General features: G+C 53.8%; 3 protein-coding genes across 9 annotated transcripts in view; 2 read left to right on the top strand and 1 right to left on the bottom strand.

Moving 5' to 3' along the window:
* Nucleotides 1–6267: 6267 nt before the first annotated feature.
* GIPC1 (GIPC PDZ domain containing family member 1) lies at nt 6268–14658 on the top strand. Of its 6 annotated transcripts, none has more exons than XM_011384500.2 (9): nt 6359–6444; nt 8616–8670; nt 10129–10216; nt 11032–11352; nt 12037–12222; nt 12295–12475; nt 13228–13340; nt 13671–13752; nt 13883–14658. In XM_011384500.2, the coding sequence occupies exons 4-9, from the start codon at nt 11065–11067 to the stop codon at nt 14032–14034; spliced, it is 1002 nt and encodes a 333-aa protein (XP_011382802.1). In that variant the 5' UTR covers nt 6359–6444; nt 8616–8670; nt 10129–10216; nt 11032–11064; the 3' UTR covers nt 14035–14658. The 6 variants fall into 6 exon arrangements, with proteins under 6 accessions (XP_011382803.1, XP_011382802.1, XP_023381411.1 ...); XM_023525643.1 differs by lacking the exon at nt 6359–6444 and adding an exon at nt 6504–6543; XM_011384499.2 differs by lacking the exon at nt 6359–6444 and adding an exon at nt 6612–7681.
* Nucleotides 14659–14781: 123 nt separating this feature from the next.
* On the top strand, nt 14782–20183 carry PTGER1 (prostaglandin E receptor 1). The gene is made up of 2 exons (XM_011384497.2): nt 14782–18855; nt 19423–20183. Exons 1-2 carry the CDS (start codon nt 17905–17907, stop codon nt 19687–19689), a joined length of 1218 nt encoding a protein of 405 aa, XP_011382799.1. The 5' UTR covers nt 14782–17904; the 3' UTR covers nt 19690–20183.
* A 102-nt stretch (nt 20184–20285) lies between these two features.
* Nucleotides 20286–27345, bottom strand: part of PKN1 (protein kinase N1) — a 22609-nt gene continuing 15549 nt past the window's right edge. For both annotated transcript variants that reach the window (XM_011384496.2, XM_023525640.1), the window contains 13 exons: nt 26248–26323; nt 26024–26162; nt 25840–25933; nt 23782–23861; nt 23631–23706; nt 23444–23535; nt 22274–22450; nt 22013–22075; nt 21799–21875; nt 21462–21604; nt 21108–21215; nt 20942–21022; nt 20286–20563 (listed from right to left, as the gene is read on the bottom strand). In XM_011384496.2, the coding sequence (XP_011382798.1) occupies nt 20360–20563; nt 20942–21022; nt 21108–21215; nt 21462–21604; nt 21799–21875; nt 22013–22075; nt 22274–22450; nt 23444–23535; nt 23631–23706; nt 23782–23861; nt 25840–25933; nt 26024–26162; nt 26248–26323 (1410 nt within the window). In that variant the 3' untranslated portion in view covers nt 20286–20359. The remainder of the gene's footprint in view (nt 20564–20941; nt 21023–21107; nt 21216–21461; nt 21605–21798; nt 21876–22012; nt 22076–22273; nt 22451–23443; nt 23536–23630; nt 23707–23781; nt 23862–25839; nt 25934–26023; nt 26163–26247; nt 26324–27345) is intronic.

Here is a 27345-nt window from a genome sequence, read left to right as displayed (position 1 = left end):
AGGGCCCTGCTGAGACAGGCCTGGGTGCCTGAGACAGGGGAGAAGACAGCTGAAAGAGTGAGTTGGGAGGTACATGGTGTGATTTGCTTTTGCCTGGAAGTTGGCCAGGCGACCTGGGTGGTTTGTCTCATTGGGGGCTCAACTTTGTTTGAGAAGATTATGCTGGACATCAACATAGCCAGGCCTGACTCTAGATGAAATATTTCAGTGAAGGGTGTTTTGAGGGCACATGGCCTCATAGTGGGGGCGTGGTGGGGGTGAGGGGGTGGCTGCATTAGCAAAGAGAAGGGACCTGACACAGATGCTCATAGGCGCCCTCTGGCTGCTGTGGGGGGAACACACTTAGGGTAAAGCAAAGGCAGAGCCCGGAGGCCAGAGAGGTCAACTGCTGGAGATGGTGGGGTTGGATCAGGGAGGGGCCAAGGTGATGGAAAATGATTAGAGATGTATTTTGAAAGGAGATCTGCCCATTGACCCTCCAGAAAATAACACTGCTGCCAGTTTTATTGTGAATTCCTAAAACCCAGCAGCCAAAGGCAGATTTCTAAGCTGGGGCTGAGACCTGAGGCCACAGGACCCAGTCCAATCAGGGCCGCCCTCCTGCTTCCCCTCCAGGCCTGTCCCGCTGGGTCCAGTCCTGCCAGGCTATAGGGGGAGCCCAACCTAGAGGCCACGAAGAGCCAGGCAATCAAACTCAGAGACCACTCTGGTCAGGGCAATGACCCTGGGCACCGTCCCTGGGCACTGTCCCTCCTCAATCTGCTTTGTCCCACATCTCAGAGTCAAGCTGTAAACTGAGGAAGGTGAAACCCACACCCTCAGAGGGATATCACATGTGCTGAGGTTGGAGCTGAAGTGCCATACCCATGAGTCGCTGTGCAACTTTGAGCCAGCGGCTCCCCCTCTGTAGAATGGGGACACTATCCAGTGGGATTACTCCTGAAAAGCAGCCAGCTCAGGGCCTATGTTTCTATTATGACATATGGTGTTTATTCATCCCTGTGCCCTCAACGCAGTTTAATAATAGCAGCTGGCGTTCACTGAGCACTTACTATCTGTCAGGCACCACTGTAGGCATTTGACACAGAATAGCTCATTTCAACCTAATACAATCAATTTCAGAATTATTATACTCATTTATTATGAAAATGATCCCCATTTTACAGATGAGGAGACTGAGGCACATGGGGAAGGGGATCACCCAGGGTCACACAGCTGGTGAGCAGTGCAAGTTACAAAAAAATATGACTATATCCTGCCCCCACAACCCAAGATGGACTAGAGATGGAAAAAAGACACAAGAAAAGTAAAGCCATAGAATAAATGGAAGAAAATGTAGAGTACTTTTGTGATTTAAGAGTAGAAAGGGCCTCTTTAATGAACTTCCATGGGCACAAACCACAAAATGGATAACTGCTATCCCATTGAAATTAAGAATTTCTTTCCCAATGAAGAATAACATGGATAAAGCAAATCGTCACATGACAGAATGGGAGAATATATTTGCAGAGTTGAGCACTGTAGCTACCTCACAGGTTTGTTAGGAGAGTTAAATGGTTGAATAAACATAAAATTCTTAGAACAGTGCCTAGCATATAGGAAGCTCTATCTAAACATTATCTACCATTGTTGAAACTGACAGGCTAATATCCCAGCTCTATTCGATAGAACTATGCAAATGCACATGTAATGTTTTTCCCCCTCTTTAATTCCACCCCCCCTTCCACCCCCTGACCCACGGATATTACCGTCTCCCCTTAAGAACTGGTTCTCTGAAGGCGAGGAGTCTCCTCCCACGTGTTCGTGGCGCGCACCCAAGGCCTGGCGTTCCCAGTGCCTAGCACCCCCAGCACATATGTAATTTTACTTTTCTAGTAGCCACATTAAAATAGTAAAAAGAAACCAGTGAAATTAATTTGAATAATACATTTTATTTAGCCATATACACCACATTATTATGATGATGACATGTAATCACTATAAAAATGAGTTAATGAGATGTGATATTTTGTATCCTCTCTTCTTTCTACTAAGTCTCAGAAATCTGGTGTGTATCTCACACTGACAGCACATCTCAATTTGTATCAGCCACATTTCAAGTCCTCGATAACCACATGAGAAGTAGAGCATTCACGTTAGACTAGGGGTCCCCAACCTTTCTGGCACCAGGGACAGGTTTCATGGAAGACAATTTTTCCACGGACTAGGGGAAGAAAGCGGGGTGGGGGCGAGGGGATGGTTTCGGGATGATTCGAGCACATTACATTTATTGTGCACTTTATTTCTATTATTATTACACTGTAATCTATAATGAGATAATTATACAATTCACCATAATGTAGAATTAGATGCCACCAGATGCAGCTGTGTAATTGAAGTATATCAACTCACTTGCCACTATAAAGCCTGCCACCAGATGCAGCTTAATTGTCTTTTGCCACTCACTGATTGGGTTTTGATATGAGCCTGCAAGCAATTGATCTATTGTGGTCTCCGTGCAGTCAAACCTCTCAGCGATGCTAGCGCTGGGGAGCAGCTCCAAATACAGGTGAAACTTCACTTGCTCTCCTCTCACCTCCTGCTGTGCGTCCCGGGTCCTAAAAGGCTTCAGACCAATAGCGGTCCATGGCCCAGGGTTTGGGGGCCACGGACAGATCAGATTAGACAGTGCAGATCTAGACTCTGAAGCACTGGTGCAAATGAAGCACTAGGCAAAGACTATGAACAGGCAATTTACAGAAGAGGAAAACCAGGAAGTTATCAAGCAAATGAGGACATGTTCAAAATGATTAGAAATCAGAGAAATGTAAAACAAAGCAATGGTGGTATCACTTGACAGTGACTCCAAGTGGCAAAAATCAGTAAGCTAGATGATACAAGTGGCAGTTGGTAATGTGGGGACATGGGACACTCCTGCACTGCCACTCAGTCTGATGGAGATAGTCTGAGGGGGCCACATAGCCATTGAGTGTGCCCTGTGACACAGCATCTCTGCGTCCAGATCTCTCTCCTAGGGAAATTCTTACCAGGTCCCTAAAGGGGCATGCCTATGGCTGTCTGCTGTGGTGTGGGAGCTGGAGGCTACCTGGGGACCATCCTTGTGGGACAGAGTAGTAAGATATGAGGGATGCACCTCATCAAGCATCAAGCAGAAGTTAGAAGAAAACAGTCAAGAAATTAGCAGTACAGCTGGATCTTCAAGGTATAGTGCAAAACAAGCAATTCTGTGCTGAGTGGGGGAAAAAGTAAGAAGCCCAATACAACAGAACACCCACATAAAACAGCACACATTATCAAGGAAAGACACAAACAAAAAGGTGCACATTAAACCCGCCGGAAAGTTGCCTCTGAGAATGGGAGGGAAATGGAGGTATTTTCCCCCAATATTTGTATTGAAATTTTCAAAGCAATAGAAAACTTACAAGAATAATAAAATGAATACCCATATAACATGTACCACTCTCCTGGATTCAGCGACGATTGTTACTATTTTGTCACATTTGCATTCTCTCTTTCTCTCCCTATATACTAATACTAACGTATGATATTGTATATAAACTATTGTATACATGTATAATTTTTCTCTGAACCATGAGAGTTGCAGCCATCACAAATTTACCACTAAATAATTCAGCGTGTATCACCTAAGAATAAGACCATTCTTTTATGTAACCACAGTACAGTGCTCACCCTCAGGAAATTTAACATGAATATAATATTATCTAATATTCGCTCAACATTCAAATATCTTCAATTATCCCAAAAATATACTTCATAGCTGTTTTATCTTTTTTTGAAATTTTATTGAAGATCCAGTCAAGGATTATACAATGATTTTGGTTATCACCTCTCTTTTGTCTCCTTTAGTATAGACTTGTTCCTCAGACTTTATTCATTCATTTAATTAAGGGATTGATTTTGCCTTTCATGACATAGATCTGTTTGAACAGTCTAGGTGATTGTTTACCTCCTCCTCCTCCTCCTCCTCCTCCCTCTCCCCCTCCTCCTCCTCCTCCCACTTCACTCTCTTCCTCCCTTCCTCCCTTTCTCTCTCTCTCCCTCTCCCCTCCTCTATCTTTCTTTTTTTAAGAATGTCCCTCAATTGGGATGTGTCTGGTTGTCTCCTCACAATTAGATTCAGGTTAAACACTTAGGACAGGACCAAGGACTTCGTAAGTGATGTTGTGTCCGTCTCAGAATAACACAGCAGGGAGCACGAGAGGACAGCCTGTCCCATCACTGGTGATGTTAACTTCGATCACTTGGTTAAGGTGGTGACTTCCAGGTTTCTCTACTGGTAACTTTTCCCCATTATAATTAACAAATAGTCTATGGGCTGGTCTTTTGAGACTGAATATCCACTTCCCCATTGATAAGACTTGCCTGAATCATTTATTCCTCTACTGTCTGCAAAATGGTGACATTTAACTCAACCTTTCCTCCTGCATGTATTAGTTGGCATTCCAGAACTTCCATTCTCTAAAGAGGCAGAAGTAACACTCAGAACTGAGCTCCTTCACCAGCTAGGTCTCCCAGCTTATTTTCAGGCCTTGTCTCTTGAGCTCTAAAATAGTGTAAGATGTGCCCAGCTCAGCTCTGTGTCCTTGGGTAACTCCCTCACCCCTCCCTGGACATTTTCTTATCTGTTAACATGTGGATTAAGGTGGGTTCTGGCTGAGAACTCTGTTGTTCCTGCAGCCCTACAACCTGCCTTCCCCAAGTGTGTAGTGGGCAACTCAGATGCCAGGTGCAACCAGGGCAGTGGGCACAGTCCCACAGAGGGCACTGGCCCAGCTGAAGCAACTGGTCACTCATTGGGGGTGGTAGAGGTCAGCAAAACAGGAAGACAAGGACAATAGCTGAACCTGTTGCCATGGCAACCTCAGTGTTTGCCAGCTGGGTGGGGCTTTGCTGGGCAGCCCTCAGCAGCTTCAGCAGCGAGGCCTCAGGGCCCACTCTCACCCCTCTGCTGGCCCTCACCCCTCTGCTGGCCCTGGTGGGGCTGGGATGCACAGCAGGTCACCTTGGGGACTGCAAAGACCCAGGCATTGAGGCCTGAGCAAGGTCCCAACAGTTAGAGGCCTCCAAGAACTACAGTTCCCAGAACACACAGTGAAATCCTGATCTAACCCCAGCTGCCTGAGTGGCCGGTTTTGAACTAGAACAAGGAAATATCACCGGTCTTGAGAACTGAGTGTCCTGGACTTTTCGAGGTGCGTTTGCATCTTTGTTTCTTGGATCTGCTCCTACCTGAGAAATTACGGTTACAAGACAAACCCAGAGATGGGGAGATTACATGGTCCTTTCATCCACACATGTGTGCTCTGTGCCCGGCGGTGTGAAGGGGGTGGGAGGGTGGAGGATAGGCACAGTCGGATAGAGGAGACAGATTCATTAAAGATCAGCTTCCTGAGAGCAGAAGTTTGGGTTATGTGGATACACATAGTATGTGCTCAATAAATATTTGTTGGTCTAACCAACAAGGAAACAGGCAATCTCGCCCTTGTCATTCGTTTCATTGCACCCTTTTGCTATCTCCTACGATATTGCACTATCCCAAAGAGACACTAGCTGTATCTCTCTGTCCTGCCTCCAGGCTTTTGCACACGCTGTTCCCTCTACTAGGAGCACATTCAGCTTATAGAGATAGGGCAGAGCCTGGCACCAAGCAGGGGCACACTAAATATTTGATGAGTGAATGAATGAATGAATGAATGCCCTTGTCCATTGTACACTCCAGGAAGCAGGGACTCTCGGGACCCTCCCTATTCATCTCGGTCATCGCCCCCCCCCCCCCCCCCACCCCCACCGCCAGCCTGGAATGAATGCATCTTTTTATTCGTTCTGAGGATGGTTGGGCTCGGGCAGGAGCAGGCCCGGCGGAGGACTGGCTTAGGGGTTGCCCGCAGCTCCTTCCCAAGTCCCCTAAAGGGTCCGCTCTTCCAGATGATGAGAGTTCGCATCCGCTCTCCGAAACTCAACCTTGGTCACCTGACTCCCACAGCCAGCCTCACGTCCCTTACCACCCAGTACCCCGGAGACCAACAATCGACCAACAGCACGTGGTCCAGGGCCCCCAGCTTCCCATTGGCCGCTCGTCTCATTCCTTCCCCGCGATTGGCCGGGGCCCAGCCGCAGCTCCCCCCTCCGCAGCCCTGCGGTGGTACAGCCCACCGAGGCTTAGGCGGAGTGGGAAGGTCCACTGCGCCGCGGCGTGGGGTGTCGGGAAGAGCCGGCGAGGCGGAGGGATCCCTCTGGAATGTTTCCGTCGGGTCCACCCGACCCGGCAAGGCGAGGCGAGGATTGGCCGCAAGCTCTGGGCGGCCGTTCCTGATTGGTCGGACGCGGGCACCGGCCCCGCCCCCTGGCAGCGGCTGCGGGAGAGGCCCGGGCCAGAGTTTGCGGAGGGCCGAGTTGGGCGCGCGCAGGGCGGCGGCGGCGCAGGTGAGTTTCCACCGCAGGCGAGACTCTGCTGGAGGTCTGGGCTGGGTGAGGGGATGTCCGAGGACCCTTTTCAGCCGGGCGCCTCCCTTCCCGCTGGAGGTAAGGGGCCAACGCCTCCGCTGCCCGGATAGGGTCTCCAGCCGTACCCCTGCCCCCTGCACCCCTCTGGTCAGCCCCGGCCTGGGCGGGCACAGGCGCGGGGTCGGTATTTCTGAGCCCTATCCGGGCACTTCCCCGGAGCTGGCCGCATCCCAATCTTCTAGGGCCTGGGAAAGGGGGGCCTGGGAAGGACCGAGGTCCCGATAATAACAATGAAAAATTCACTCCGACTAGCATTAACTGAACACTTCCGTGTCAGGTATTTACCATGCGGATCGTTGAATTTAAACACCTCATGGAAAGTGCTGTCACTTCTTTTAGGAGTGAAGCAACAGATCCAGAGAGGTGGAGTGACTTACCCAAGGTACACAGCTAGTAAGAGGCTGATCTGGAATTCAAATCTCAGAGGCCAGACCTGGAGTCTTAGCCACTAGACTGCATGGCCAGTGGCTCCATGGCTGAGATGTTCCTGAACAACTCCTCCGCCTGCTGCACTGACGGCCCACCCCCTACCTCCCCCCTACGCACACACTATACATACCATCTAGGTCACACCTGCTGGTCTTTGCTTCTCCCCCCACTCTTTCCTCCCCAGAAGTCACCAGACACTCAAAGAATAAGCTGCCCCATGTCCCTTCTCCCCTGAGCTGGAACGCATCGCTAGAGTACCTGTGCCCCGAGACGAGAGTGATGTCTTCAGGGAAGATAGGCAGGGGGCCAGGATGCTGGGGTCCTGTGCCTGCCGGGCCCTCCTTGGAAGCCTCAGCCAACGCAGGCACAGTAGGCAGGCGCAGTAGGCGTTCTCCCTGGAAACACCCAGGAGCCGGTTTTTCAAGACTGAATCAGAGGCCTCCCGCCTTCCTCTCCAAAGCATTACCCTGGGAAAGGGGAGCCTGGGCGTGGTGTCTCCCCTCCCCGAGTTTGTGTCAGCTCCTAGGAACCCCCTTCCCACTTCCTGCTCCCCGCCCCCACAGCCATTCTATGTGGCTGTGGGGTTGCTAAGTTTCAGGCCCTTCCCAGGGAAGGAAGAAAAGGTAGGGATGCTGGAGTTCCAGCTAACCCGCTAGTTCGATGCCCAGGCTGAAACTCCTTTTCTCCCACCCTGTCTTCAGATTTGAGGGGAGCCTGGGAACGTGAGGTAAGATGGCAGTTTGCAACTCCACAGCAGGCATGATCTGAGGATTTGGAGGCTCAGAGAACAGTCAGAATGAGGACATAAGATACATTCGTTCATACAAATATTTATTGAGCACCTACTCTGTGCCAGGCACTATTCTTGGCACAGAGGATTCAGTAGTGAACAAGACAAAAATCCTTGCTCTTGGGGAGCTGCCATTTCTAGTGGGGGAAACAAGCAACAAACAAGCTAACAAGTAAACGAAGAAACCTGCAGTTGTTGATAAGTACTATGAATAAAATATGAGGGAGTGGCATGATAGAAACTCTGGGCAAGGGGGGCTTTCGGAGAAGTTGACTTTGGAGCCGAGACCTTAATGGCAAAAAGGAGCCAACCCTGTAAAGATCAGGCAGGGGACACAGCCAGAGCAAAGGCTCTGAGGCTGGACCAGGTTTGGAATAGGGTGGCTGGGGCAGGAGATGCAGCTAAAGCCACTATTCTACAGGAGTCTGGGGGTCACATTAAGGAGTTTGGAGCTTTTTCTCCATCAGGTGGGAAACCATTGTAGGATTTGAGGCAGGGGAGTGATATGATCTGGTTTACATTTTAAAATAGAGACACGAAGTTAAATAACAGCCTAAGACTGGAAGACAAGCATTCTGCCAGGGCAACATGTAATTAAGTTCATGGGCCTGAGCCGTCTGGACCACAGGGGCGGTTCCAACAGGCAGGGGCAAGCCCGGGAGGCTGCCTGGAGGAAGTGGCCTGGAGTAGGTCCTGGTGGGCAGAGGGGATGGCATGTTCCTAGGCAGGGCAGAGGAGGAGGCAGTATAGTAATGATAATAAAATAACAACTTAAACTGAATGTCAGGCAAAGTGCTAAGCAGGTTACATGCATAATCTCTTTGAATCTCCATAAGCACTCTGAAAGACAGTACTTCTGCCCATTTTTCAGATGGGGAAACTGAGGCCCTGTCAAATGAAGTGACTTGCCTATGGCCACACAGCTGGTAAGCCGCGGGGTGGGATTCAAACCGAGGCCACCCTGCCTCTTCTGGCCTGGAAGGCAAATTCATTAATCACCACTTTCCTCACCACCGTTATATCCCCCACCCCCACAAGTGAGGACACAGCAGCCAGCCTGAACCAGGGCAGTGAGCGTGGGCAGAGAGAATAAGGAGGTTGGGAATTGGTGATCAAGATGTGGGGGTCCTGAGAAAAAGAGGAAGTATCTTCTATATTTATAGATAGAAATAGTAATAATTGCCAACATTTATGGAACCCTTATATTGTGTGCCAGGAACTGTTCCAGGCATATGTATGATTTCCTTAGAACTCAGAGAGCTTAAGATACTTGTCCAAGGCCACACAGCTATTAAGCAATGAAGCTAGATTCCAGACTCATGTTCTTGGCATCCTGCCTCCCAGTGTATGGTGGGAGAGGAGGATTAGGGGAGGTGGTGATGAGAGTTTTTGTTTTGTTTTTTTAAGTACCATTGAGTGTAATAAAATAACTTGAGGCAGTATTGGCTTATTCATCTAGAATTTATTTTTTGTCAAATATTCAGTGAGTGCCTACTGTGTGCTAGATCTAGTGATGGGCACTATCAGTAGAGTTAAAAGAATATATTCAGAACAGATAGTATTAATAACTGAAATATATAAAGAGTTCCCACAAATCAATAAGAAAAAAGACAGGCCATGCAATTTAAAAAATTTTTTTTTAATTGGGCAATGTCTTAAATAGGCAAGTCACAAAAGGGTAAATCTAAATGGTTAATAAATGTATAAAAAAGTATTCATCATTGATTATGAAGGGAGTGAAAAAAAACACAGAGAAAGGTGAGAGACTTGCAGTCCCTGTCTCCATGGCTAGATGAAGCACTTGCCCTGTGCCCAGCACTACACTGGGAAGCAAGGGATTGGGGACCACAGAGGTGGGGCTTGTGCTTTTGCTGAAGAGACAAAGCCCTCTTAAGGGAAGACACTACATCCTGTGTCCCTTTGTCTCCCCAGAGCCAGGCACAGGGACTGGTGGGCTGATGAGTATTAGGATCATTCATTCATCCATTCATGATTCAACAAGTATTGAGCACCTGCTACGTGCCAGGCACTGTTCTCTGCACTGAAAATGTGGGGATGAATAAGACAGACAAAAGTCCTTGCCCTTTTGGAAAACAATGAAATATATTTTCCACCTGAAAGAGGTGAGAGAGTGAGTTGTATGGATACCAGGGGCCACAGCTAGTGCAAAGGCCCTGAGGCTGGACAGTGCCTGGTATGTTGGAGAAACAGGGACAAGGCCTATATGACTGGAGGGAGGGAGTGAGGGGGAAAATGGGAGGAGATGAGGGCAGGGAGGTGATGGGGGCAGGTCTTTGGGGACCTTTGTGCCCAGGGGAGGATGTTAGGAGCCCGGGGATAGGTCAGAGCAGAGAATAGATGTGACATGGCTTAATATTTTACAGGATCACTCTGGCTGCTGTGTTGACAAGAGACCGTGGGGGGCAAGGGCAAAAGCCAGAAGACCCGAAGGAGGGAGCTATACTAGTCTAGGTGAGTGATGATGGAGCTGGACCAGGTTATACTAGAGGAGATGTTGGAGAATAGATGAATGAATGAGTGAGTAAATGAATGCATGTATAAGGATGAGTGCAGCCTACTGGACTCAGCTGAATCCAGGACAACCCCCAGAAGAGGTGATCTAAAGGAGGGAGCAGGAAGTCCCATTTACACAGAAAAATATAGTTTGGCATAATTTGGTCCTCACCACAACCTAGCCAGGTGAATAGAATGTTCCTATTGGTAGACCAGGCAGCTGAGGCCCATGTTAAATATGGCTGGTCATCCCGCCAGGGAGAAATCGACCTCTGGAGGCTCTTGCTCCAGTAATTAAATGCTTCAGTCCAGAAATGTCATATGTTACTTTCTCTCACAATTCATTGACCAGAACTATTTCTGCCCAGTTGTAAGTAGGTCAGTATGTGCCATCTGCCTATGTGCTTTGAAGGGAGAGTCAGAACTTTTTTGCACACAGCACTAATGACTGTGACCTATAGAAAATGAGGATTTTAACCGCTCTGATTCTCCATCGTCTTATCTGTTATATCGGCATAATCATAGCATATATGATCCCTACATCGGGATGTGGCGTGAGGATTAAGTAAGGTCACAGAACAGTTAGTGTGGGGTCCTAAGAGATACGAGCTGCTATTATTACTTCTGTATGAGTGTAGAAGTGCTGGGACTGGGATCTGAACCGAGGCCAATCTGTTCTCTGAATATGTCATTGGGCCTATAGGGCGCTAATGGTGGGGAGAGGCAGCCCAGGGCCATTGCCCAGGCCCTGAGCCCACTTTCCCACCCTGCAGATCTTCTGGACGCGACCCCTCTTTCCGTTGCTCATGCCGCTGGGACTGGGGCGGCGGAAAAAGGCGCCGCCTCTGGTGGAAAATGAGGAAGCTGAGCCAGGCCGAGGTGGGCTGGGCGTGGGGGAGCCAGGGCCCCTGGGTGGAGGTGGAGCAGGGGGGCCCCAAATGGGCTTGCCCCCTCCTCCCCCGGCCCTGCGGCCCCGCCTCGTGTTCCACACCCAGCTGGCCCACGGCAGTCCCACTGGCCGCATCGAGGGCTTTACCAACGTCAAGGAGCTGTACAGCAAGATCGCCGAGGCCTTCCGGCTGCCAGTTGCTGAGGTACCCACCAGGGGGTACCAGGGGCCCTGATGGTGGGCTTAGAGGCCTGGGCGTGCATCCTGATCTTGAGCTGGGGCTCAAGTGCCAAAGCTGCAGGTGCTGAGGCCTGTTCCCCAGTGAATTAGGAACTGGAGGCCAAGGCTGAATGTTGAGTTCCCATTTGGCACTGGGAAGCCTGCGCCCCAGTAGATTATGAGAACTGATGCCCAGGACTGGATGCTACATTCCCAACATTCATTGAGAGGCTTGTACCCCAGTGGATTGTGGGGGCTGGAGGTCAAGTGCAAGACTCACTTCTGCATAATGCATAGGAAGGCCCAACCCCAAAGACTTTGGGCGCTGAAGGAAGAGAGCCCAGAAGTGGAGTTGAGCAAAAAGTAGCTGCAGGGGTCTCAGTAGGCCGAGCGGGAATCTGTGCCCCTTCATTCATTCTACAGGCATTTACTGGGCTCTCACATTGGGCCAGGCTCTATGCCTGGAACCAGCAGGGAGTTTTTGCTAGGACAGAAATCCTAGCCCTAGCAGAGCTGACATCCCAGTAGGGGCCCTGCCCTGGTGCCAAGGGTGGTCAGGCACTGGGGTGGAGACCCTCAGGCCTTTCCTGACTTTCCTCCTTCCTCCTTAGGTGGGGTTGCAAAGTACAAGGGAGGGAAGGTAAGGGTTGAGTGTCTCCCACCTCTGCAGGTGATGTTCTGTACTCTCAATACCCACAAAGTGGACATGGACAAGCTCCTCGGGGGCCAGATTGGGCTGGAGGACTTCATCTTCGCCCACGTCAAGGGGCAGCGCAAAGAAGTGGAAGTGTTCAAGTCGGAGGAGGCGCTGGGGCTCACCATCACGGACAACGGGGCAGGCTATGCCTTCATCAAGGTGCCTGAGGTTAGGGCAGGCCATAGGTTCCAGGGGTGGAGCCACGGGATTGACAACTCCTCTCCCCCACAGCGGATCAAGGAGGGCAGTGTAATCGACCACATCCAGCTCATCAGCGTGGGTGACATGATCGAGGCCATCAATGGACAGAGCCTGCTGGGCTGCCGGCACTATGAAGTGGCCCGGCTGCTCAAGGAGCTGCCCCGAGGCCGCACTTTCACACTGAAGCTCACGGAGCCCCGCAAGGCTTTTGGTGAGGGTCCACCGCCTGTACCAGCATGATCATCACCCTGTTTACTTCAGTCCAAGCTGCAGTGCCAAGGGCTACCAGCAGGTGGCACCCAAACCCAGCTGACAGTTTGAAAGGGGCAGCTCCGCCCTGCCTTGGGGAGTGGGTGCTGGCTCTCTTCCCAGCCTGGGAGGAAGGTTGGGGCAAGGAGGAAGTTGCCCCCACACCCAGCTTCCAGGAGCCATTAGCCCAGCCAAGCGCCCCCAACCCTGGCCATTTCCCCCAGCCCCGAGAAGCCAGGCTTGGCTGCTCTGTGCCAGCCTCCCCACTTTTCAGTCTGGCTTCACTAACTCTCAGGAATGGGCTGGAGGCCCCTGGGGTGGGGATGGGGGTAGGAGACTCTGAAACACTTTCCCAGGCAGAAAGGGCTGATCTGCGGCCCAGCAACTATACCCCCTTGGCCTTGGGGAGAGCAGCTAGAGACTGAGGCTCCACCCCCTTTCTGTCCCTAGGGCCCTCGGTACAAATGTGGCCCCCTCTGGTCTCCCTTGCAGCCTTTTCCATTTCCAGCCCCTGAGTGTCCCTTCCCATCCATGGCAAGCTTAAGTCAGGGGTCATGCCCTCCTGGAATCATCTCAGCTCCCAACTCCCCGTGGATCCCACGGGAGCTTAGAGAAGGTGGAGGGAAGTATCTAAGTCCAGGATGCCTGGGTTCCTGCCCAGAACAGGCTGGAATTGGGCTTTCCCCACCTTCACCCCTCCCCTGGCTCCCACAGACATGATCAGCATGCGTTCAGCGGGTGGCCGCCCTGGCTCTGGCCCCCAGCTGGGCACTGGCCGAGGGACCCTCCGGCTTCGATCGCGGGGCCCTGCCACAGTAGAGGATCTGGTGAGTGTTCCAGCAGGGCTCCAGCCCCACTTCCTTGCACATTCATAGATGGCAGCACCACCTCTTAGCTGAGGGGCTCCAGGCACTGGATTCAAACCCATCTCTGCCTCCTCCCAGCTCTGGGACCTTTTTTGGGCAAGTGAGCCTCAGTTTCCTTGTCTGTAAAATGGGAGGATAGTAGTACTGACACTGTCAGGGTTGTCTTGAAGATGAACTGTAGGTTAATACACATAAAGTGACAAAAAGAGACCTGGCACTTAGTAAATACGATTATAGTTACGTTCACGTTATTATGATGCTACTGTTTCTCCTCTCCCCGCTCCTTCCAAGCCCTCGGCCTTTGAGGAGAAGGCGATTGAGAAAGTAGATGACCTGCTGGAGAGTTACATGGGCATCAGGGACACAGAGCTGGGTGAGTGGGTGGCACCTGGATCTGGGTAGGGGTGGTAGTCTGTGGGAGGGGGTTTCCACGTCCTGCGGGCTACGTCTATCCTGAGCACCTCTGCCATCTGTGCCTCCATTCTGCTCCCCCCTCCCCCCAGCGGCCACCATGGTGGAACTTGGGAAGGACAAGAGGAACCCAGATGAGCTGGCTGAGGCCCTGGATGAGCGGCTTGGTGACTTCGCCTTCCCTGATGAGTTTGTCTTTGATGTCTGGGGTGCCATTGGGGATGCCAAGGTTGGCCGTTACTAAGCCTCCCACTGGACCTTGTGATGGCCTGAGCCCAACATGGTGTGAGTCCCTGGGGTGGGGACACCACAGCCAGTATCCAGCTCGGGCCTGGCCCAGCAGCCCCAGGACAGTGCAGCGCGGAGGTAGGGCAGAGCCCATGCCCCACTCCAGTTGGTACCACCCCCTCCTTGGTTCCCAGTCTGGCTGGGGTCCCTAGCTGTCCCCTCTGCCCTGTTCCCCACCTACCTCAGCCGGGTCAGACGCGGGGAGGGACCAGCCAGATTGGGCAGCCAGCCCCTGTCCCCAAAATTTTCCACATCAGCTGCCAAACTGGTCCCTCTGTCTCCCTGGGACCTCGGGTTCTATTTGGGGGTCCTGGCCTCCCTGGTTTCCTGATGCAGGGAATCCAAAAGTGGGGGTATCCCCCTTTAGCAAATGCAATAATACCCTCCCCTTCCACTGCCCCACTCCAGAGGAGCCCCCTACCTCCGCATTTGAAACACAAGTCTGCTGTGAACCCCCAACCTCCCCAACCCTCCGTGTCTCCCTCAGCCCAGCCCCTGACAGACGGGGCAAGAGAGAAGATGGCGGTGGGCTTTTATATCTGAATTTGCTGTCTGGAACATAAAGACTCTATCTGCTGTTGGACCTGTCTGATGACTGGGGTGGGAGTGGGGGGCGGACCCGGGCTGGGGAGGAATGTAGCAGCTGAAATCTATCCTACTTGGGCCCTAAATTGAATTAGGAGCTGGCCTGGGCCACCCACCCTCCTTCTACCCGTTCCGCCTGATGAGGCTCCTGGCTGTGGGCCACCAGGGCTCCAGGCAAGTCTGGAGCTTCTTTGTCTACTGAGGGTTCAAGTCTTGCTCCCTTTTGAACGAGGCCTCCCAGCACTCCAGGTTGATGTGAACAGTGGGCACGAGGCTGCTGGCTACAGCCTAGGGTTGTGGGGAGCCTCAGGGCCAGAAGGCATGGAGGCCTGGCATGGAAAAAGATGGAGGCCCAAATGGAGCCTTGGGCCTGCTGAAGCGAGTGCTATGGGGAAGAGTTTACCCCTGAAGCTGGGGGAACATTCACGATGGGGTCTCCACCCCAACTAACTGGATGTGCAGGGTCTGAAGGCATCCATGGTGGGTCACACCATGCCCTGGACATAAATCGGGCCTGCTTGTTTTGACAACCGGCTTCATCCCTGAGGATTGAGGGAGATCAAAGAAGGGGGGTTGGGATCCTGGCCAGACCTGGAGGGAAGAGCCAAGACTGAAGGGAGGGGAGCCAGCCAGGCCAGAGGTCTCTGCAGGAATGTTTGGGGGTGAGCTGAGAGGGAAAGTGTGAGTCCAGCCCGCTCCTCACTTCCACAGGGCAGGCAGTGGGGGAGGGGGTCCGCTGGGCAGGGGATGTATACTGAGTCTGCAGCTGTGTTCTTGGTAGGGTGGGGGCGGAAGTCGTCAGGGTTACTCCAAAAATTCCTGGGCACCTGTAGGTGCTTCCTGTGTCTGACGGTAGACAGCTCCAGTTTGAAGGGTGTGGTGTGTCTCAGTGCAGAGAATAGGACTGGATCAGTGTTGACGTTCTGTGACCACGTTGAAGGCTGTAACTGTTGAGGGAACGAGGCGCGATGACTGTGTGCCAGGGTGTTCGTGGGTGTAACTGGCAGTGTCTCTGCATGGAGTGTGGCTGTGGAATTACAGGGCCATGAGCACGTGTGTCTAGATATTCCTGTTTCCCCGGTAGGGGGTGACCAGCTAGATCTTGGAATGTCCAGTGGTTGCCACCCCATGGCGTGTGGAGTGTGTCCATGTAACTTGTCTCGGGAGTGTTAGGGAGTGTTGCTAGGTCATTTGGATATGGCTGCGGGGCTGTCTCAGCAGTAAGAATCTCAGGGGGCTGCACTTTAGGGTGTTGAGAGAAGTGGTCAGTGTTAGAGTCAGTAACTTGAGGTACCTCTCTGGTGCTGGGAGTGCGACTGTCTCAGTGAGTTCAGGGTATGTTTATGTGACAATGGCTGACCCCAAGGTGTGGCTGGCCAGGGACAGTTTGCGATGGTGGCTGGTCTCGGTGTTAGGGGATATGATTGTGAGACTGTGTGCATGTCCCTACTCAGGGCAAGAGATGAGGCTGTAGCTGTGTGTCCACAGGTGTGTCTTTGTGGCTTGGGATGTGTGTGTCCCATGTGTCACTCACCACACCCTAAAGCATGATCTAGGAGTCCCCCAGTCAGCGGAAGTTCTGGTTTCTCTGCCCCACTTCAGCATCCTCCCCCTCCCCTCCAGGGGTATGACTACTGCTGCCCTGCCCTGGGCTTTAAGCCCCTGTGTAAATAGTGGGCGGGTCTCCTGGCCTGGCTGGGCCTGACCCAAGCTGGCCCACCCAAGGCACTGCCCACTGCCACCCACTCAACATCAGCAAAGGCTTTAGCAAGGCAAGGGGGTGCTGTTGCCCCCACAAGAGCTAGACCCCCAACTTTGCATCCCCAGTGGGAGCACTGGAACCCCCTGTAGCCACCCCAGCCTTCCCCCACCCCCCCGTGACACTCACATTTTCCAGTGTTTAGATTCTATCCACTTTATTAATGAGGCAGGCCAGAGGCCCATGCCTGAGGGGAAGGGGGGTGCTCCTGCTTTGTCAGGGGGAGGAGGTCACGGGGGATGGGGCAGGACAACTCCCTAGGAGACCCCTTCTTCATAGAGGGGGCAGGGGCCCAGAGTGGCCCCCACCCATTGCCAGCAGCACAGAGAGGGTGTCTCTGCCACCCCAGGCCCCCTGTGGGCTGGTGCTGGGTTTAGCGGCCCCTGGAGGCCTGAGCAGGCAGCAGGAGGAGGCAGGGAGCTGAGGAGCCGCCCCTGGAGGAAGGGAGGGAGGGAGCGGCCTGCCAGAGAGCTCGGACACAGCGGGTGTGGGTGCAACGGGCAGCAGGGGCCAAGAAGCAGGCGATGGGGACCCGGTGTCCCAGGCACCACCAGGTAAGAAGGCTGGGGATCAAGGCTCTTGGGTGGGGCTGGAGGGCAAGGAAGGATGGGGCCATGGTTCCCTCTGTCTGTCCTGTGTTCCTTGGCTCTCAGCCCCATCTGTCCCTGTCTTACCGTCAGTCCATCTTCCTTTCCCGTCTGACCTAGTGGGCACTTTTGCCCTCTCTGCCCTCACCATGAGATCAAGGGATGAGTAGTCCTGGGTCAGCCTGGAGGCCTCTGGGGCAGGAACATGAATATGGCAGGAGTGGAACTCTGGGGCATTCAGGGCAAGGCAGCCATGGTTAAGGGTAGGACCTGAGTGAGAGACAGCAGTAGAGCTCAGAGATGGGAATGTGGGGGACAGGAATATAGCTGTGGGTACAGGGGACTGTGGGGGACAGAAAAGCAACATGGGGACATAAATGGGACCAAGAAGACAGAGACAGTACAATGGGAGGGAGTGGCAGAGATGGGGCTGTAGGAATCAAGGATGGAACTAAAGTAGGGGTGACATGATGACTGTCAGAGATGGGGTAGTGGGATCACGTGGGGCCCTGAGATCAGAAATGGGCCAGTACAGATGGGGTCAGCGCCCAGGAATTTGCTGTGGTATAAATGGGAGGTGGGTCTGTGAGGCCTAGAGGCTACGACAGAGACAGGAGAACTGGAGCCAGGACAGCCACTGTGGACAGAGAAGGGGACAGTGAGGGCAGAGTGAGGCTGGGGGCAAGAGCTGGGATGTGGAGAGGCAGAGGAGGTGGAGGAGTCAGGAATTGGGCAGCCAGGGTCATTGGACTTGCCATGGGGGCAAGTAGGCCCTGACGATCTGAAATGGGTCCCCCCCAACACCGGCTGGTCTCAGCAGGATGGTGGGCAGTGTGTCCCGGGCCAGCCTCATCTTGCCCTCCTCTTCTCCCCAGCCCCACCCCTCTCATCTGACATGAGCCCTTGCGGGCCCCTCAACCTGAGCCTGGAGGATGAGGCAACGACGTGTGCGGTGCCTGGGGCCCCCAACGTGTCGGTGGGGCTGCCGTCAGGTGTCGCGGGCGCATCGCCGGCTCTGCCCATCTTCTCCATGACGCTGGGTGCCGTGTCCAACGTGCTGGCATTAGCGCTTCTGGCTCAGGCCTCTGGCCGCCTGCGGCGCCGCCGCTCGGCCGCCACCTTCCTACTGTTCGTTGCCAGCCTGTTGGCCACTGACCTGGCAGGCCACGTGATCCCGGGCGCGCTGGTGCTGCGCCTGTACACGGCGGGGCGCTCGCCGTCTGGAGGAACGTGCCACTTCCTCGGCGGCTGCATGGTCTTCTTCGGCCTGTGCCCGCTGCTACTGGGCTGCGGCATGGCGGTGGAGCGCTGCGTGGGGGTCACGCGGCCCCTGCTGCACGCGGCGTGTGTCTCAGTGGCCCGCGCGCGGCTTGCTCTGGCCGCCCTAGCCGCCGTGGCCTTGGCTGTGGCGCTGCTGCCGCTGGCGCGCGTGGGCCACTATGAGCTGCAGTACCCGGGCACGTGGTGCTTCATCGGCCTGGGGCCGGCGGGCGGCTGGCGCCAGGTGCTGCTCGCCGGCCTCTTCGCCGGCCTCGGCCTGGCCGCACTGCTCGCCGCGCTCGTGTGCAACATGCTCAGTGGCCTGGCCCTGCTGCGTGCGCGCTGGCGCCGCCACTCTCGAAAGCGCCCCCCGACTTCTGGTTCCGACAGCCGCCGGCGCTGGGGGGCACGCGGACGCCGTTCAGCCTCCGCTTCGTCTGTCTCATCCGTCGCTTCGGCCTCTGCGGGCCTCAGCGGCGTCCTGGGTTGCGGCTCAGCGCACAGAGCCCGTGCTCACGACGTGGAGATGGTGGGCCAACTCGTAGGCATCATGGTGGTGTCGTGCATCTGCTGGAGCCCGCTGCTGGTGAGGGGCGCACCCACCCCTCCACCCATACTTCCTCCATCTGAAGATACCTGGGTCCTCTCTCCCTTCCTCAGCCAGGGTCCCGCCCCTTGAGGCTTCACCTGTCAGGAAAGCCCACCCTTTGCCTTCTCCCTCTGACATCCCACCCCTTCTCCCCCTAATCTCCTTCCTGGGGTCTTTGTAGTTCACCCCAACGCACACAAGCCTTCCCCCCAGCCCCACTCCTCTAGGCCCGGAAGCTTCATTCTCTAGACCCCTTTCACCTCCCCACCCCGTTTTTCTTCTCCCCTTCAGCCCTTTGTTCTCCAGAACACCTGGAACTTCTTTCCAGACTGAGCTCCCACCCATTTAAGGCCTTTGCTTATGCTGCGCTAAGGCCCTGCTTCTTTGCTTGTCTTTCCATACCTCCTTTACAGGGAGACACTCATTTATCCCTCTGTGACACGCTGCCTCTCTTCACAGCCCCCTTACCTTCCAGCCATGCTCTCATCCATCCTAGCCCCACATTTCGCTGGTTCCCTTCTCTTACACCCACCCTAACCCTCACACAGGCTTCTTCTCCCATAGGTGTTGGTGGTGTTGGCCGTCGGGGGCTGGGGCTCCAGCTCCCTGCAGCGGCCGCTGTTTATGGCCGTGCGCCTCGCCTCGTGGAACCAGATCATGGATCCCTGGGTGTACATCCTGCTGCGCCAGGCCGTGCTTCGCCAACTGCTTCGCCTCCTGCCGCAGAGGGCCGGCGCCAAGGGCAGTCCTGCGGGGCTGGAACTAACCAGGAGCGCCTGGGAGGCTAGCTCGCTGCGCAGCTCCCGGTACAGTGGACTCAGCCACTTCTAGGCGCGCCTGGAGGCACAGCAGCTAAGCCGGTCCGCCCCGGGCAGGGCCCAGGTCCGCAGCGCGGAGCTTTCGGGGAATAAAGCCATTTCCTGGACATGCCCAGGGCGGTGTGTCGTGTCGGTGCGGCAGCACCCTGTGACCGCGTGGGGGTGGCAGAGGAACAGTGCGCTCCCCTGGGGTGCAGGTCTGTGACTTGCCACGTGGGGGAGCAAGGACGCCCGAGGAGGAGCCGGAGCAGCAGGAGCATGCGCATAACGCGACGACAGCCCTGGGACCCGACTGACTCCTGCCGCCATTCGCCCATTATGGCCCTGAGTTTCCCCATCACAGTTCTGAGGCCATAACCCCAAACCACGCCCCATCACAGTCTCCAATTGCCGACATCCCCGAATAGTCCCGAAGCCCCTCCCATCGTGGCCCTGTCCCTGCTCCTCATCATAGTTACAGCCCCGAGTCCCCGCCCTCCCTTGATCCCCTTCAGATAACCCTCACTATAACCCAGGGTGTCTCCCCATCACTCCCTATGCCCCCCTCCACTCTCCACCTCCAATCACACACCTCCCACTTCCATTAATGCACACAAGAAGAGCCGGGGATGCATGGAGGGGTCAAACCCCAAAGGCCTTTTAAAAAACTAACAGCTGGGTCAGGGGAGGGGCCGGAGAGAGGGCTAGCAGCCCCTGGCCACGAAGTCGAAATCCCGGAAGGCCGCCTGCTCCGTGGCACTGAGAGGCCGCGCATCGCGAGGGGGGCTCAGCGTGGGGGCCTCCCCGGTGAACTCTTCGTCGAAATTGCTGACATCAGTACGGCCCGACAGTGTGGGCACGAAGGGCGGCGGCAGCCGACGGGCCAGCAGGGCATCCCAGCCCAGGGTCTGCATGGAGAAAGGGAGTAAGGTCAGTGTGGGGGGCTGGAGCACAGACCACAGGAGGGGCTAGACCCCTGCGCCCCATCCAGCCCTGGGTCTGTGGGGATCAGCCTAATTAGTCACAAGATAGAGGGGCAAAGTGAAGGGAACGGGAGCGCAGGAAGCATCACAAGGTGAGCGTGGGGGACCCTGGTGGTCTGGGGAGGGCAGCGAGCTTGGGCTCATACGCAGGGCAGTGGTCCCCATCAGGTCAGCCTGGAGTAGATGTAAGTGTAGAAGGGTCAGTGCGGGTGCAAGAGAGAGAAGAAAAGTGGGTGACAATGTTGCAGGTGATGCAACGAGGTCTTAGGGGGAGATGGCCAGGCCCTTGAGGGGAATCCTCACCCTGAAGAAGGGCTGTTTCTTCACATCCTCTGCATCCCTCTCACTAGACCCCAGCCTCCGCTCTGGATTCCTCCGCAGCAGCTGGGGAAGGGGAGCACTGTGTCAGTTTCCCTTTCTGGGTCCCAGAGTCCCTCCTGAAGCCCACCTCAGCTTGGACGGTCCTCACCCTGCGCATGATGCCAATGGCTTCAGCTGACAGGAAGCGGGGGTAGCGAACCTCATCATTGACGATGCTGTCAAACACTTCTTCCTCGTCATCCCCTGGGAACGGGGACTGGGGACAGGGAGAACGGGGCAAATCAGGCGACTCCTCTGGCCACATCAGACCCAGCCCCACCCATACCTTCACATCAGAGGGTAAATACGCTATTTTAAAGATTCAGAAGCTGAGGCCGGGGATGCGAAACAACCTGCCCCTGATCACACATGTGGTGGAGGAAGATTCTGATCCCACCCCTGGGGATACAGGTTCCAGTGCCGTCCCAGGGACAGGTAAAGTGCGGGCAGCCTTGGGCCTCACCTCGCCAACCAGCATCTCATAGAGCAGCACGCCCAGTCCCCACCAGTCCACCGCCCGCGTGTACGATGTGTCTGTCAGCACCTCGGGGGCCAGGAACTCCGGGGTTCCGCAGAATGTGCTGGTCCGGTCACCATAGCCCATCCCTGGGGCAGCAGGGCCATGTGGTTATTGACGGGAGTGTCCCCAGTTGTAGCCCAGCCCAACACAGAGTGGTCCAGCCAGCCCTGTCCCAGGGTCAAGGGTGGGAGGGTGAGATAACCTGGGTAGGGACTCCATTCCTTCCCCCTCTCTGTCTAATCCCCAGAGGCCAGCCCTAGATCTTGGCCCTGCCCCTCACCCTCCTTGCAGAGGCCAAAGTCTGCGATCTTGACATAGCCCTCGGTGTCCAGGAGTAAATTGTCCAACTTCAGGTCCCTGTGAGGGGTTGGGGATGTAAAGAGGGATGAGTGGGGATGGGGCCTGCCTGAAGCCTGAGGGCCCCCTAGTGGGCAGAGCATGCATGCATGAGCACATGCATGCACACACATATACACACACACACACACACACACCTGTAGACAATCTTGTGTTCATGGAGAAACTGCAACCCCAGCACCACACAGGCTGAATAGAAGCTGCAGAGAGAGGCTGGTGTGAGGCAGGCGGGTCTCGCCACAAGGAAGACCATATAAACCTGGCTGCCACATTCTCAAAAGCCCAACTGCCTCCCCGAAGCCCAAACTCCAGGAGCTGGGGTGAAGAAGGGCCTGCCATGGAGGAGCAGAAAGGGGGCTGAGGAATCAGTGCAGGGAGTCGGGGGTGCCTGGGCTCACACAGCACGGGGCTCAGAGAAGACGTCACTGTGGATATGCAGCATCAGGTCCCCACCAGCCGAGTACTCCATCACAAAGCACACGTGCTCTGGTGTCTGGAAACAGCCAAACAGGTTCACCAGGAAGGGGTGTCCCGCACTAGTCACCGCCGCCAAGATCCGCTTCTCACACATCAGGCTAGGCAGGATGGGGGGCAGGGGTCAGGAGCACAGGAGATCCCTACTGCCGACTCCCACATTCCAAGTCCTCAATCATCAGATATTTGTTGAGGGCCTCGCATGGCTGTGCGACCTTGGGCAAATTGCTTAATACCTCTGAACCTCAGCAGCCTCATCTGCTAAACAGGCACCTAGAATCCATCATCCCATTAACGATCCCCCAACTTCTCTAAAGAGAACTGGCAGGGGTGGGTTGACTGGAGCACTCCATTTCCCTGGCCAGGAAATGGTTCAGGAATGAGAAAGCCAAGCCAACAGGGCTCAATCTCAGGACTTCTGCTGGAATTATTAAAGAAGGGTTAAAGCTGGTGGACAAGAACTATACTGCTGGTCAGGGAGGCAAGACTGGAAGCAAAGCCCACACACAAGAAAGCAGAACTGAGGAAATGTCATCTGAGCACCTGGATACAGCCATGCCTGAAGGACACCTCTGGACTTTTCTGATCCAGAGCAATAAATTCTTCTATTTGCTTAGGCCTGTCTGAGTTGGGTTTCTGATTTAAAAAAGGATGTCAGGAAGATTGGGGACAATCTCAGTGTCTCTACCAAGCCACCCAACAAACCTGCAAGGAAGGCATTATTACTTCCCTTTTATAGACGGGGAGGCTGAGTTTCGGAAGGGCCTCCCCAGGCTCTCTATAAGTATAAGTATGTCTGTGGCAGAGGTGGGATTTGAACCCAAGGCCCTGACCCCAAAGCAGAGGCAGTGCAATGGCGCCATTAAGATCACAGGTTTCAGAGCCCGAGTTCCTAAGTTTAAATCCAGGACCTCCCACTCACTGGCTGCATGAACTCAGGCAAGCTGCTCACCATCTCTGTACCATCAGCAGAACGGTGTTTACTAACAGTTATTACTATTATCTTAAAAACTAGCTTAATGAATATGAGAAGGGACTGCTGTTTCCCATTTTCCAGGAGACAGGTTCTCAGAGGGCCTGAGCAGGATCCCCACCTCTCCACCTCGTCTCGGGCCACAATGTCCCCTTTCTTCAGAGCCTTGATGGCGAACAGCTCGCCGCTGGGCTGGAATTCGGAGAGCAGCACCTGGAACCCCAGTAGGCAGGAGTGGCCTTAGCAGCCAGCCCAGGGACCCAGGGATGCAGACTTCCAGCCCTCCAACCCCTTGCCCCCCACCTCACCTTCCCAAAGTGACCCCGGCCCAGCACCGCCAGGAATTTGAAATCCTCAAGGGTCAGGGGTGACTTCCTGAGAGGGCTGTGGAGAAAGGACACTGGTGGGGATGGGGACAGTGCTCGGGGTGGCGGGTGGTGGGCAGGGGAGGGGAGTCACCTGCACAGAGAGGGCCCTGGGGTTTCCTGGGGCTCTGAAGGCAGCACAGGTGTGGTGGCTGTGTCCTGGATTGGGGAACTCTGTAGTGGAGAGAGCGGGTCAGAGTGAGGGAAGTCAGAGGCACCCCATAGCCATCATAGCCACCAAGGCTCCCATCACCTCTTTGACCTCACCTCTCCCACTCACCCCCTCGTTCACTCCCTTCCAGCCACAAGTTCCTCTCACTACCCTGAACACAGCAGGCATGTTTCCACCCCAGGACCTTTGCACGGACTGTTCCTACAGCCTGGATCTTTTTTTTTTTTTTTCAGAACTATCTTTTCCTGACACCTGCACAGCTACTCCCTCACCTCCTTCAGGCCTTTACTCAAATGTCACCTTTGCAGGTGGTCAGCTGACCACTCTATTAAATAACAGAACCCCCCCAATATCCACACTCCCCATCCTCCTTCTGTTTTATTTTTTCTCTCCAGCACATTTCATACTGAATACATATTTTCTCATTTACCTACTTATTCTCTTGATTGGTATTAGTCCTTTGGAATCACTTTTATACAACATGTATATGTAACTAAAAAGAACCAAAATTAGTATTTCATAGGAAAAAATTACCTGCTGGTCCATTATTCTTCACTATAGAAGCAGTTCTAAAAATTCAATCCATGCAAACAGGCTGAAATATTTCCTGCCCCAGCTGCCCTCTCCAGAGCCAGCCACTGTTTAATGTTTTCTCGGGTACCTTCCTAGACATGTTTTATACCCACACAAGCAAAACTGCCAGTACAGGCTCTGTTTTTCCTGTATCCACTATTGACAATATTCCAATCTTGCCTCTCCCACTGGACAATCTGTCTTGGAAATCATTCTACATCAGCAGATGAGACTGGTTTCATTTTTCATAGCTGCATACTAGTCCATCTTGTCATTTATTTAGCACTGGTTCCTATAAATGGACCCTGAGGTTATTTCCACTCTTGCCCCCACAAAGCTGCCTCAGTGAACATCCTGGTTGTGCATGTGTGTGAAGATGTCCAGAAGTGGAAGTTCTGGGTCAAGGTAGTGTCCGTTTTTATCTCAGCCAGCTAGGCCCTCCCAAGGGCATGCAGCGACTAGCACACTTCCCACTAGCTGCCTGTTTTTCTGCATCCTCCCCAGCCATCAGTGTTATCAAGCTTTTGGATTTCTTCTCTTTTTGTTTTTTGGCCAACTTCATCTCATACAATGAGGTAGCTTATTTAATTCAAGCCAGGAAGGATATATTTTCATTTTTAAAAAAACGAGATACAAAATTCGTTCAGTGAGGTGGGCGAAGGGACCAGCTGTCACATATGTGTCCACCCAGGTCCCCAATGCCTAGACCAGGGGTAGGTAAATGCTGTTTTTTGTATGGTCTGCAAGCTAAGAATGGTCTTTATGTTTTTAAAGGGATAGGAATTTAAAAAAAAATTTTTTTCCTGATCTATGGAAATGAAATGACATTGAAACTTCAATGTCTATCAGTAAAGTTTCCCCAGAAACAGCCACACCCATTCAAGGACATAAGCATTGCGTGTGGCTGCTTTCTACAACAGCGGTGTCCAGTAGTTATGACTGGGACTGTCTAGCCTTCAAAGTAAAAAATATTGATTATATTGCCCTTTACAGAAAAAAGTGCTAACCTTTGACCTAGATTAGGATGTGGAACAGTCCCATCACCTTGCTGGCTCCCTCTGTCCTCCTCCTACCAATAACCAACCCCTCCTCCTCTGCCCAGAGAAAACCACTATCTTAATTTATATCATCGACTTGTGGCACTGAGCAACTTACAGGCACTGAGCACAGAGGTGAAGCGGTTAGGCGTGGGTCACACAGCTAGGAGGCGGCAGAGCAAGATGGGGAACTAGAAGGTTTGACTCTCCAGCTCATGTTTTTATCCAAGATAAAGAATAGGACTTGGTTCTGCCAGAGGCATGCTGTGTGACCCCGGGAAGCTCTTGGTGGTCTCTGGGCCTGGAGCTGGGAAGGAGGCCCCCTGATGCTGCCTAGCCAGGACTGGGAAGGAAAGAAGGGGACACTCACCAGACTTGGTGGACTGAAAGGAGGGCCCAGAGGGCTCTTCTGGGGGGAGCTGTCCAAGTCAGCCCCGAGATTCAGCTTCTCCACGGATATGTCGCTGCAGCACAAAAAAAGAGGGTGTGCTTGGGACCTAGCACCCTGGGAAGCAATCGAGACAGCCGGGACCCGCAGAGTCTACCCTCCTTACCCTGTGGACCGGGCCTCGGGTCCAGAAGCCCCGGGGCTGAAGGTGCCCGTGGCCATGGCACTAGGGATGAGCCTTCGAATCAGCCGCACCCAGGTGGCAACGTCAATGTTCATCTGCCTAGCACGCTGGAATGCCTTCCCTGGGGACAGCGGCAGTGTCACCCTGGCTCACCCTGGTGACACCAAGACCCCTGGCCTCTCCCCTGCCCCAACCCACATGCTCACCTTGCTGCTTGGAGAAGATTTTCTTCTGCCGTCGGAGCCGGGGTATCCTCTCAATGACAGGGTTGCGGAAGGTGACCTGGGGAGAAGAGCCGACGGGTGAGCACCCTTACCCACTGCCAAGTGGGGAGGCCCTTAGGAGCACAAGTGTGCACACACATGTTTCAAGGGTTCTGATCACTGTGGCACTGCACGTAATAAGGGGTCATAAAACCAATCCATCGCTTGGCAGGGCCCCCTCCTGAAATGCCATTTCAGGAAGATGAGAAGAAAGCACTTAGGTCATCTTCTGAGGGTGGGGAGGGGGTCTGATACAATATGCACATTCAACGTTAGCAAACAGGCCCTACATCATCTCGTATCCTGATTCCCGACGGTGATCCCAGAACGGCGGATCAGCATTACCTGGGAACGAGTTAGAAATGCAGATCCTCGGGCCCCGCACCTGGACTCAGTGAATCGGTAACGAGGGTGGGGTGTGGGGGGGTGGACATATCCGTGGAGAAGCTGAATCTCGGGGCTGACTTGGACAGCTCCCCCCAGAAGAGCCCTCTGGGCCCTCCTTTCAGTCCACCAAGTCTGGTGAGTGTCCCCTTCTTTCCTTCCTAGTCCTGGTTTATGTTTTAATAAGCCCTCCAGGTAATGCTAGTGCCCACCCAGGTGGGGCAACCACTGGTCTAGCTAAATTCTCCCAACTCCAACACATCTAGAAGGTGCTAAAGTCACAGAATTGTGTCACTTCATGTGCATCCGATATGGTTGAAACCAGCCACATGCGGCTATTTAAATGAAGTAAAATTTAAGTAACATTAACACTTCAGTTCCCCCATCACACTAGCCACACTTCAATTGGCTGGCGGCTACTATACTGGATAATGCCAACCTAAAACATTTCCTTCTACAATAGAATGCAATTATTGTCAGCTCATCGACAACGGAACTGCAGAAAGTTCTACTGGATGGCATTTTTAGGAGACATAAAACAAAATCAAATGCTCTAATAAACCTTGAAAGCTTCAGAATTTGCCCTCAGAGCCACCTACCACCATGTCTGGCCTGGTTTTGGACAGTTCCTAACAGAACAATTTCACTGCACTGCCA

This window comes from Pteropus vampyrus, unplaced genomic scaffold (assembly GCF_000151845.1).
Source record: "Pteropus vampyrus isolate Shadow unplaced genomic scaffold, Pvam_2.0 Scaffold583, whole genome shotgun sequence".
Lineage (NCBI taxonomy): Eukaryota > Metazoa > Chordata > Mammalia > Chiroptera > Pteropodidae > Pteropus > Pteropus vampyrus.
The sequence above is the reverse complement of the archived record's forward strand: the minus strand, read 5'-3'. Positions and strand labels throughout refer to the sequence as shown.

Excerpts from the sequence above, each read along its gene's own strand:
- GIPC1 (XM_011384501.2), top strand. The coding sequence starts at position 11,065 with ATGCCGCTGGGACTGGGGCGGCGGAAAAAGGCGCCGCCTCTGGTGGAA. Across the intron at positions 12,223-12,294 it reads CAGGCTATGCCTTCATCAAG|CGGATCAAGGAGGGCAGTGT; the intron begins GTGCCTGAGGTT and ends TCTCCCCCACAG. Across the intron at positions 13,341-13,670 it reads CTGCCACAGTAGAGGATCTG|CCCTCGGCCTTTGAGGAGAA; the intron begins GTGAGTGTTCCA and ends GCTCCTTCCAAG.
- PTGER1 (XM_011384497.2), top strand. The coding sequence starts at position 17,905 with ATGAGCCCTTGCGGGCCCCTCAACCTGAGCCTGGAGGATGAGGCAACG. Across the intron at positions 18,856-19,422 it reads TCTGCTGGAGCCCGCTGCTG|GTGTTGGTGGTGTTGGCCGT; the intron begins GTGAGGGGCGCA and ends CTTCTCCCATAG.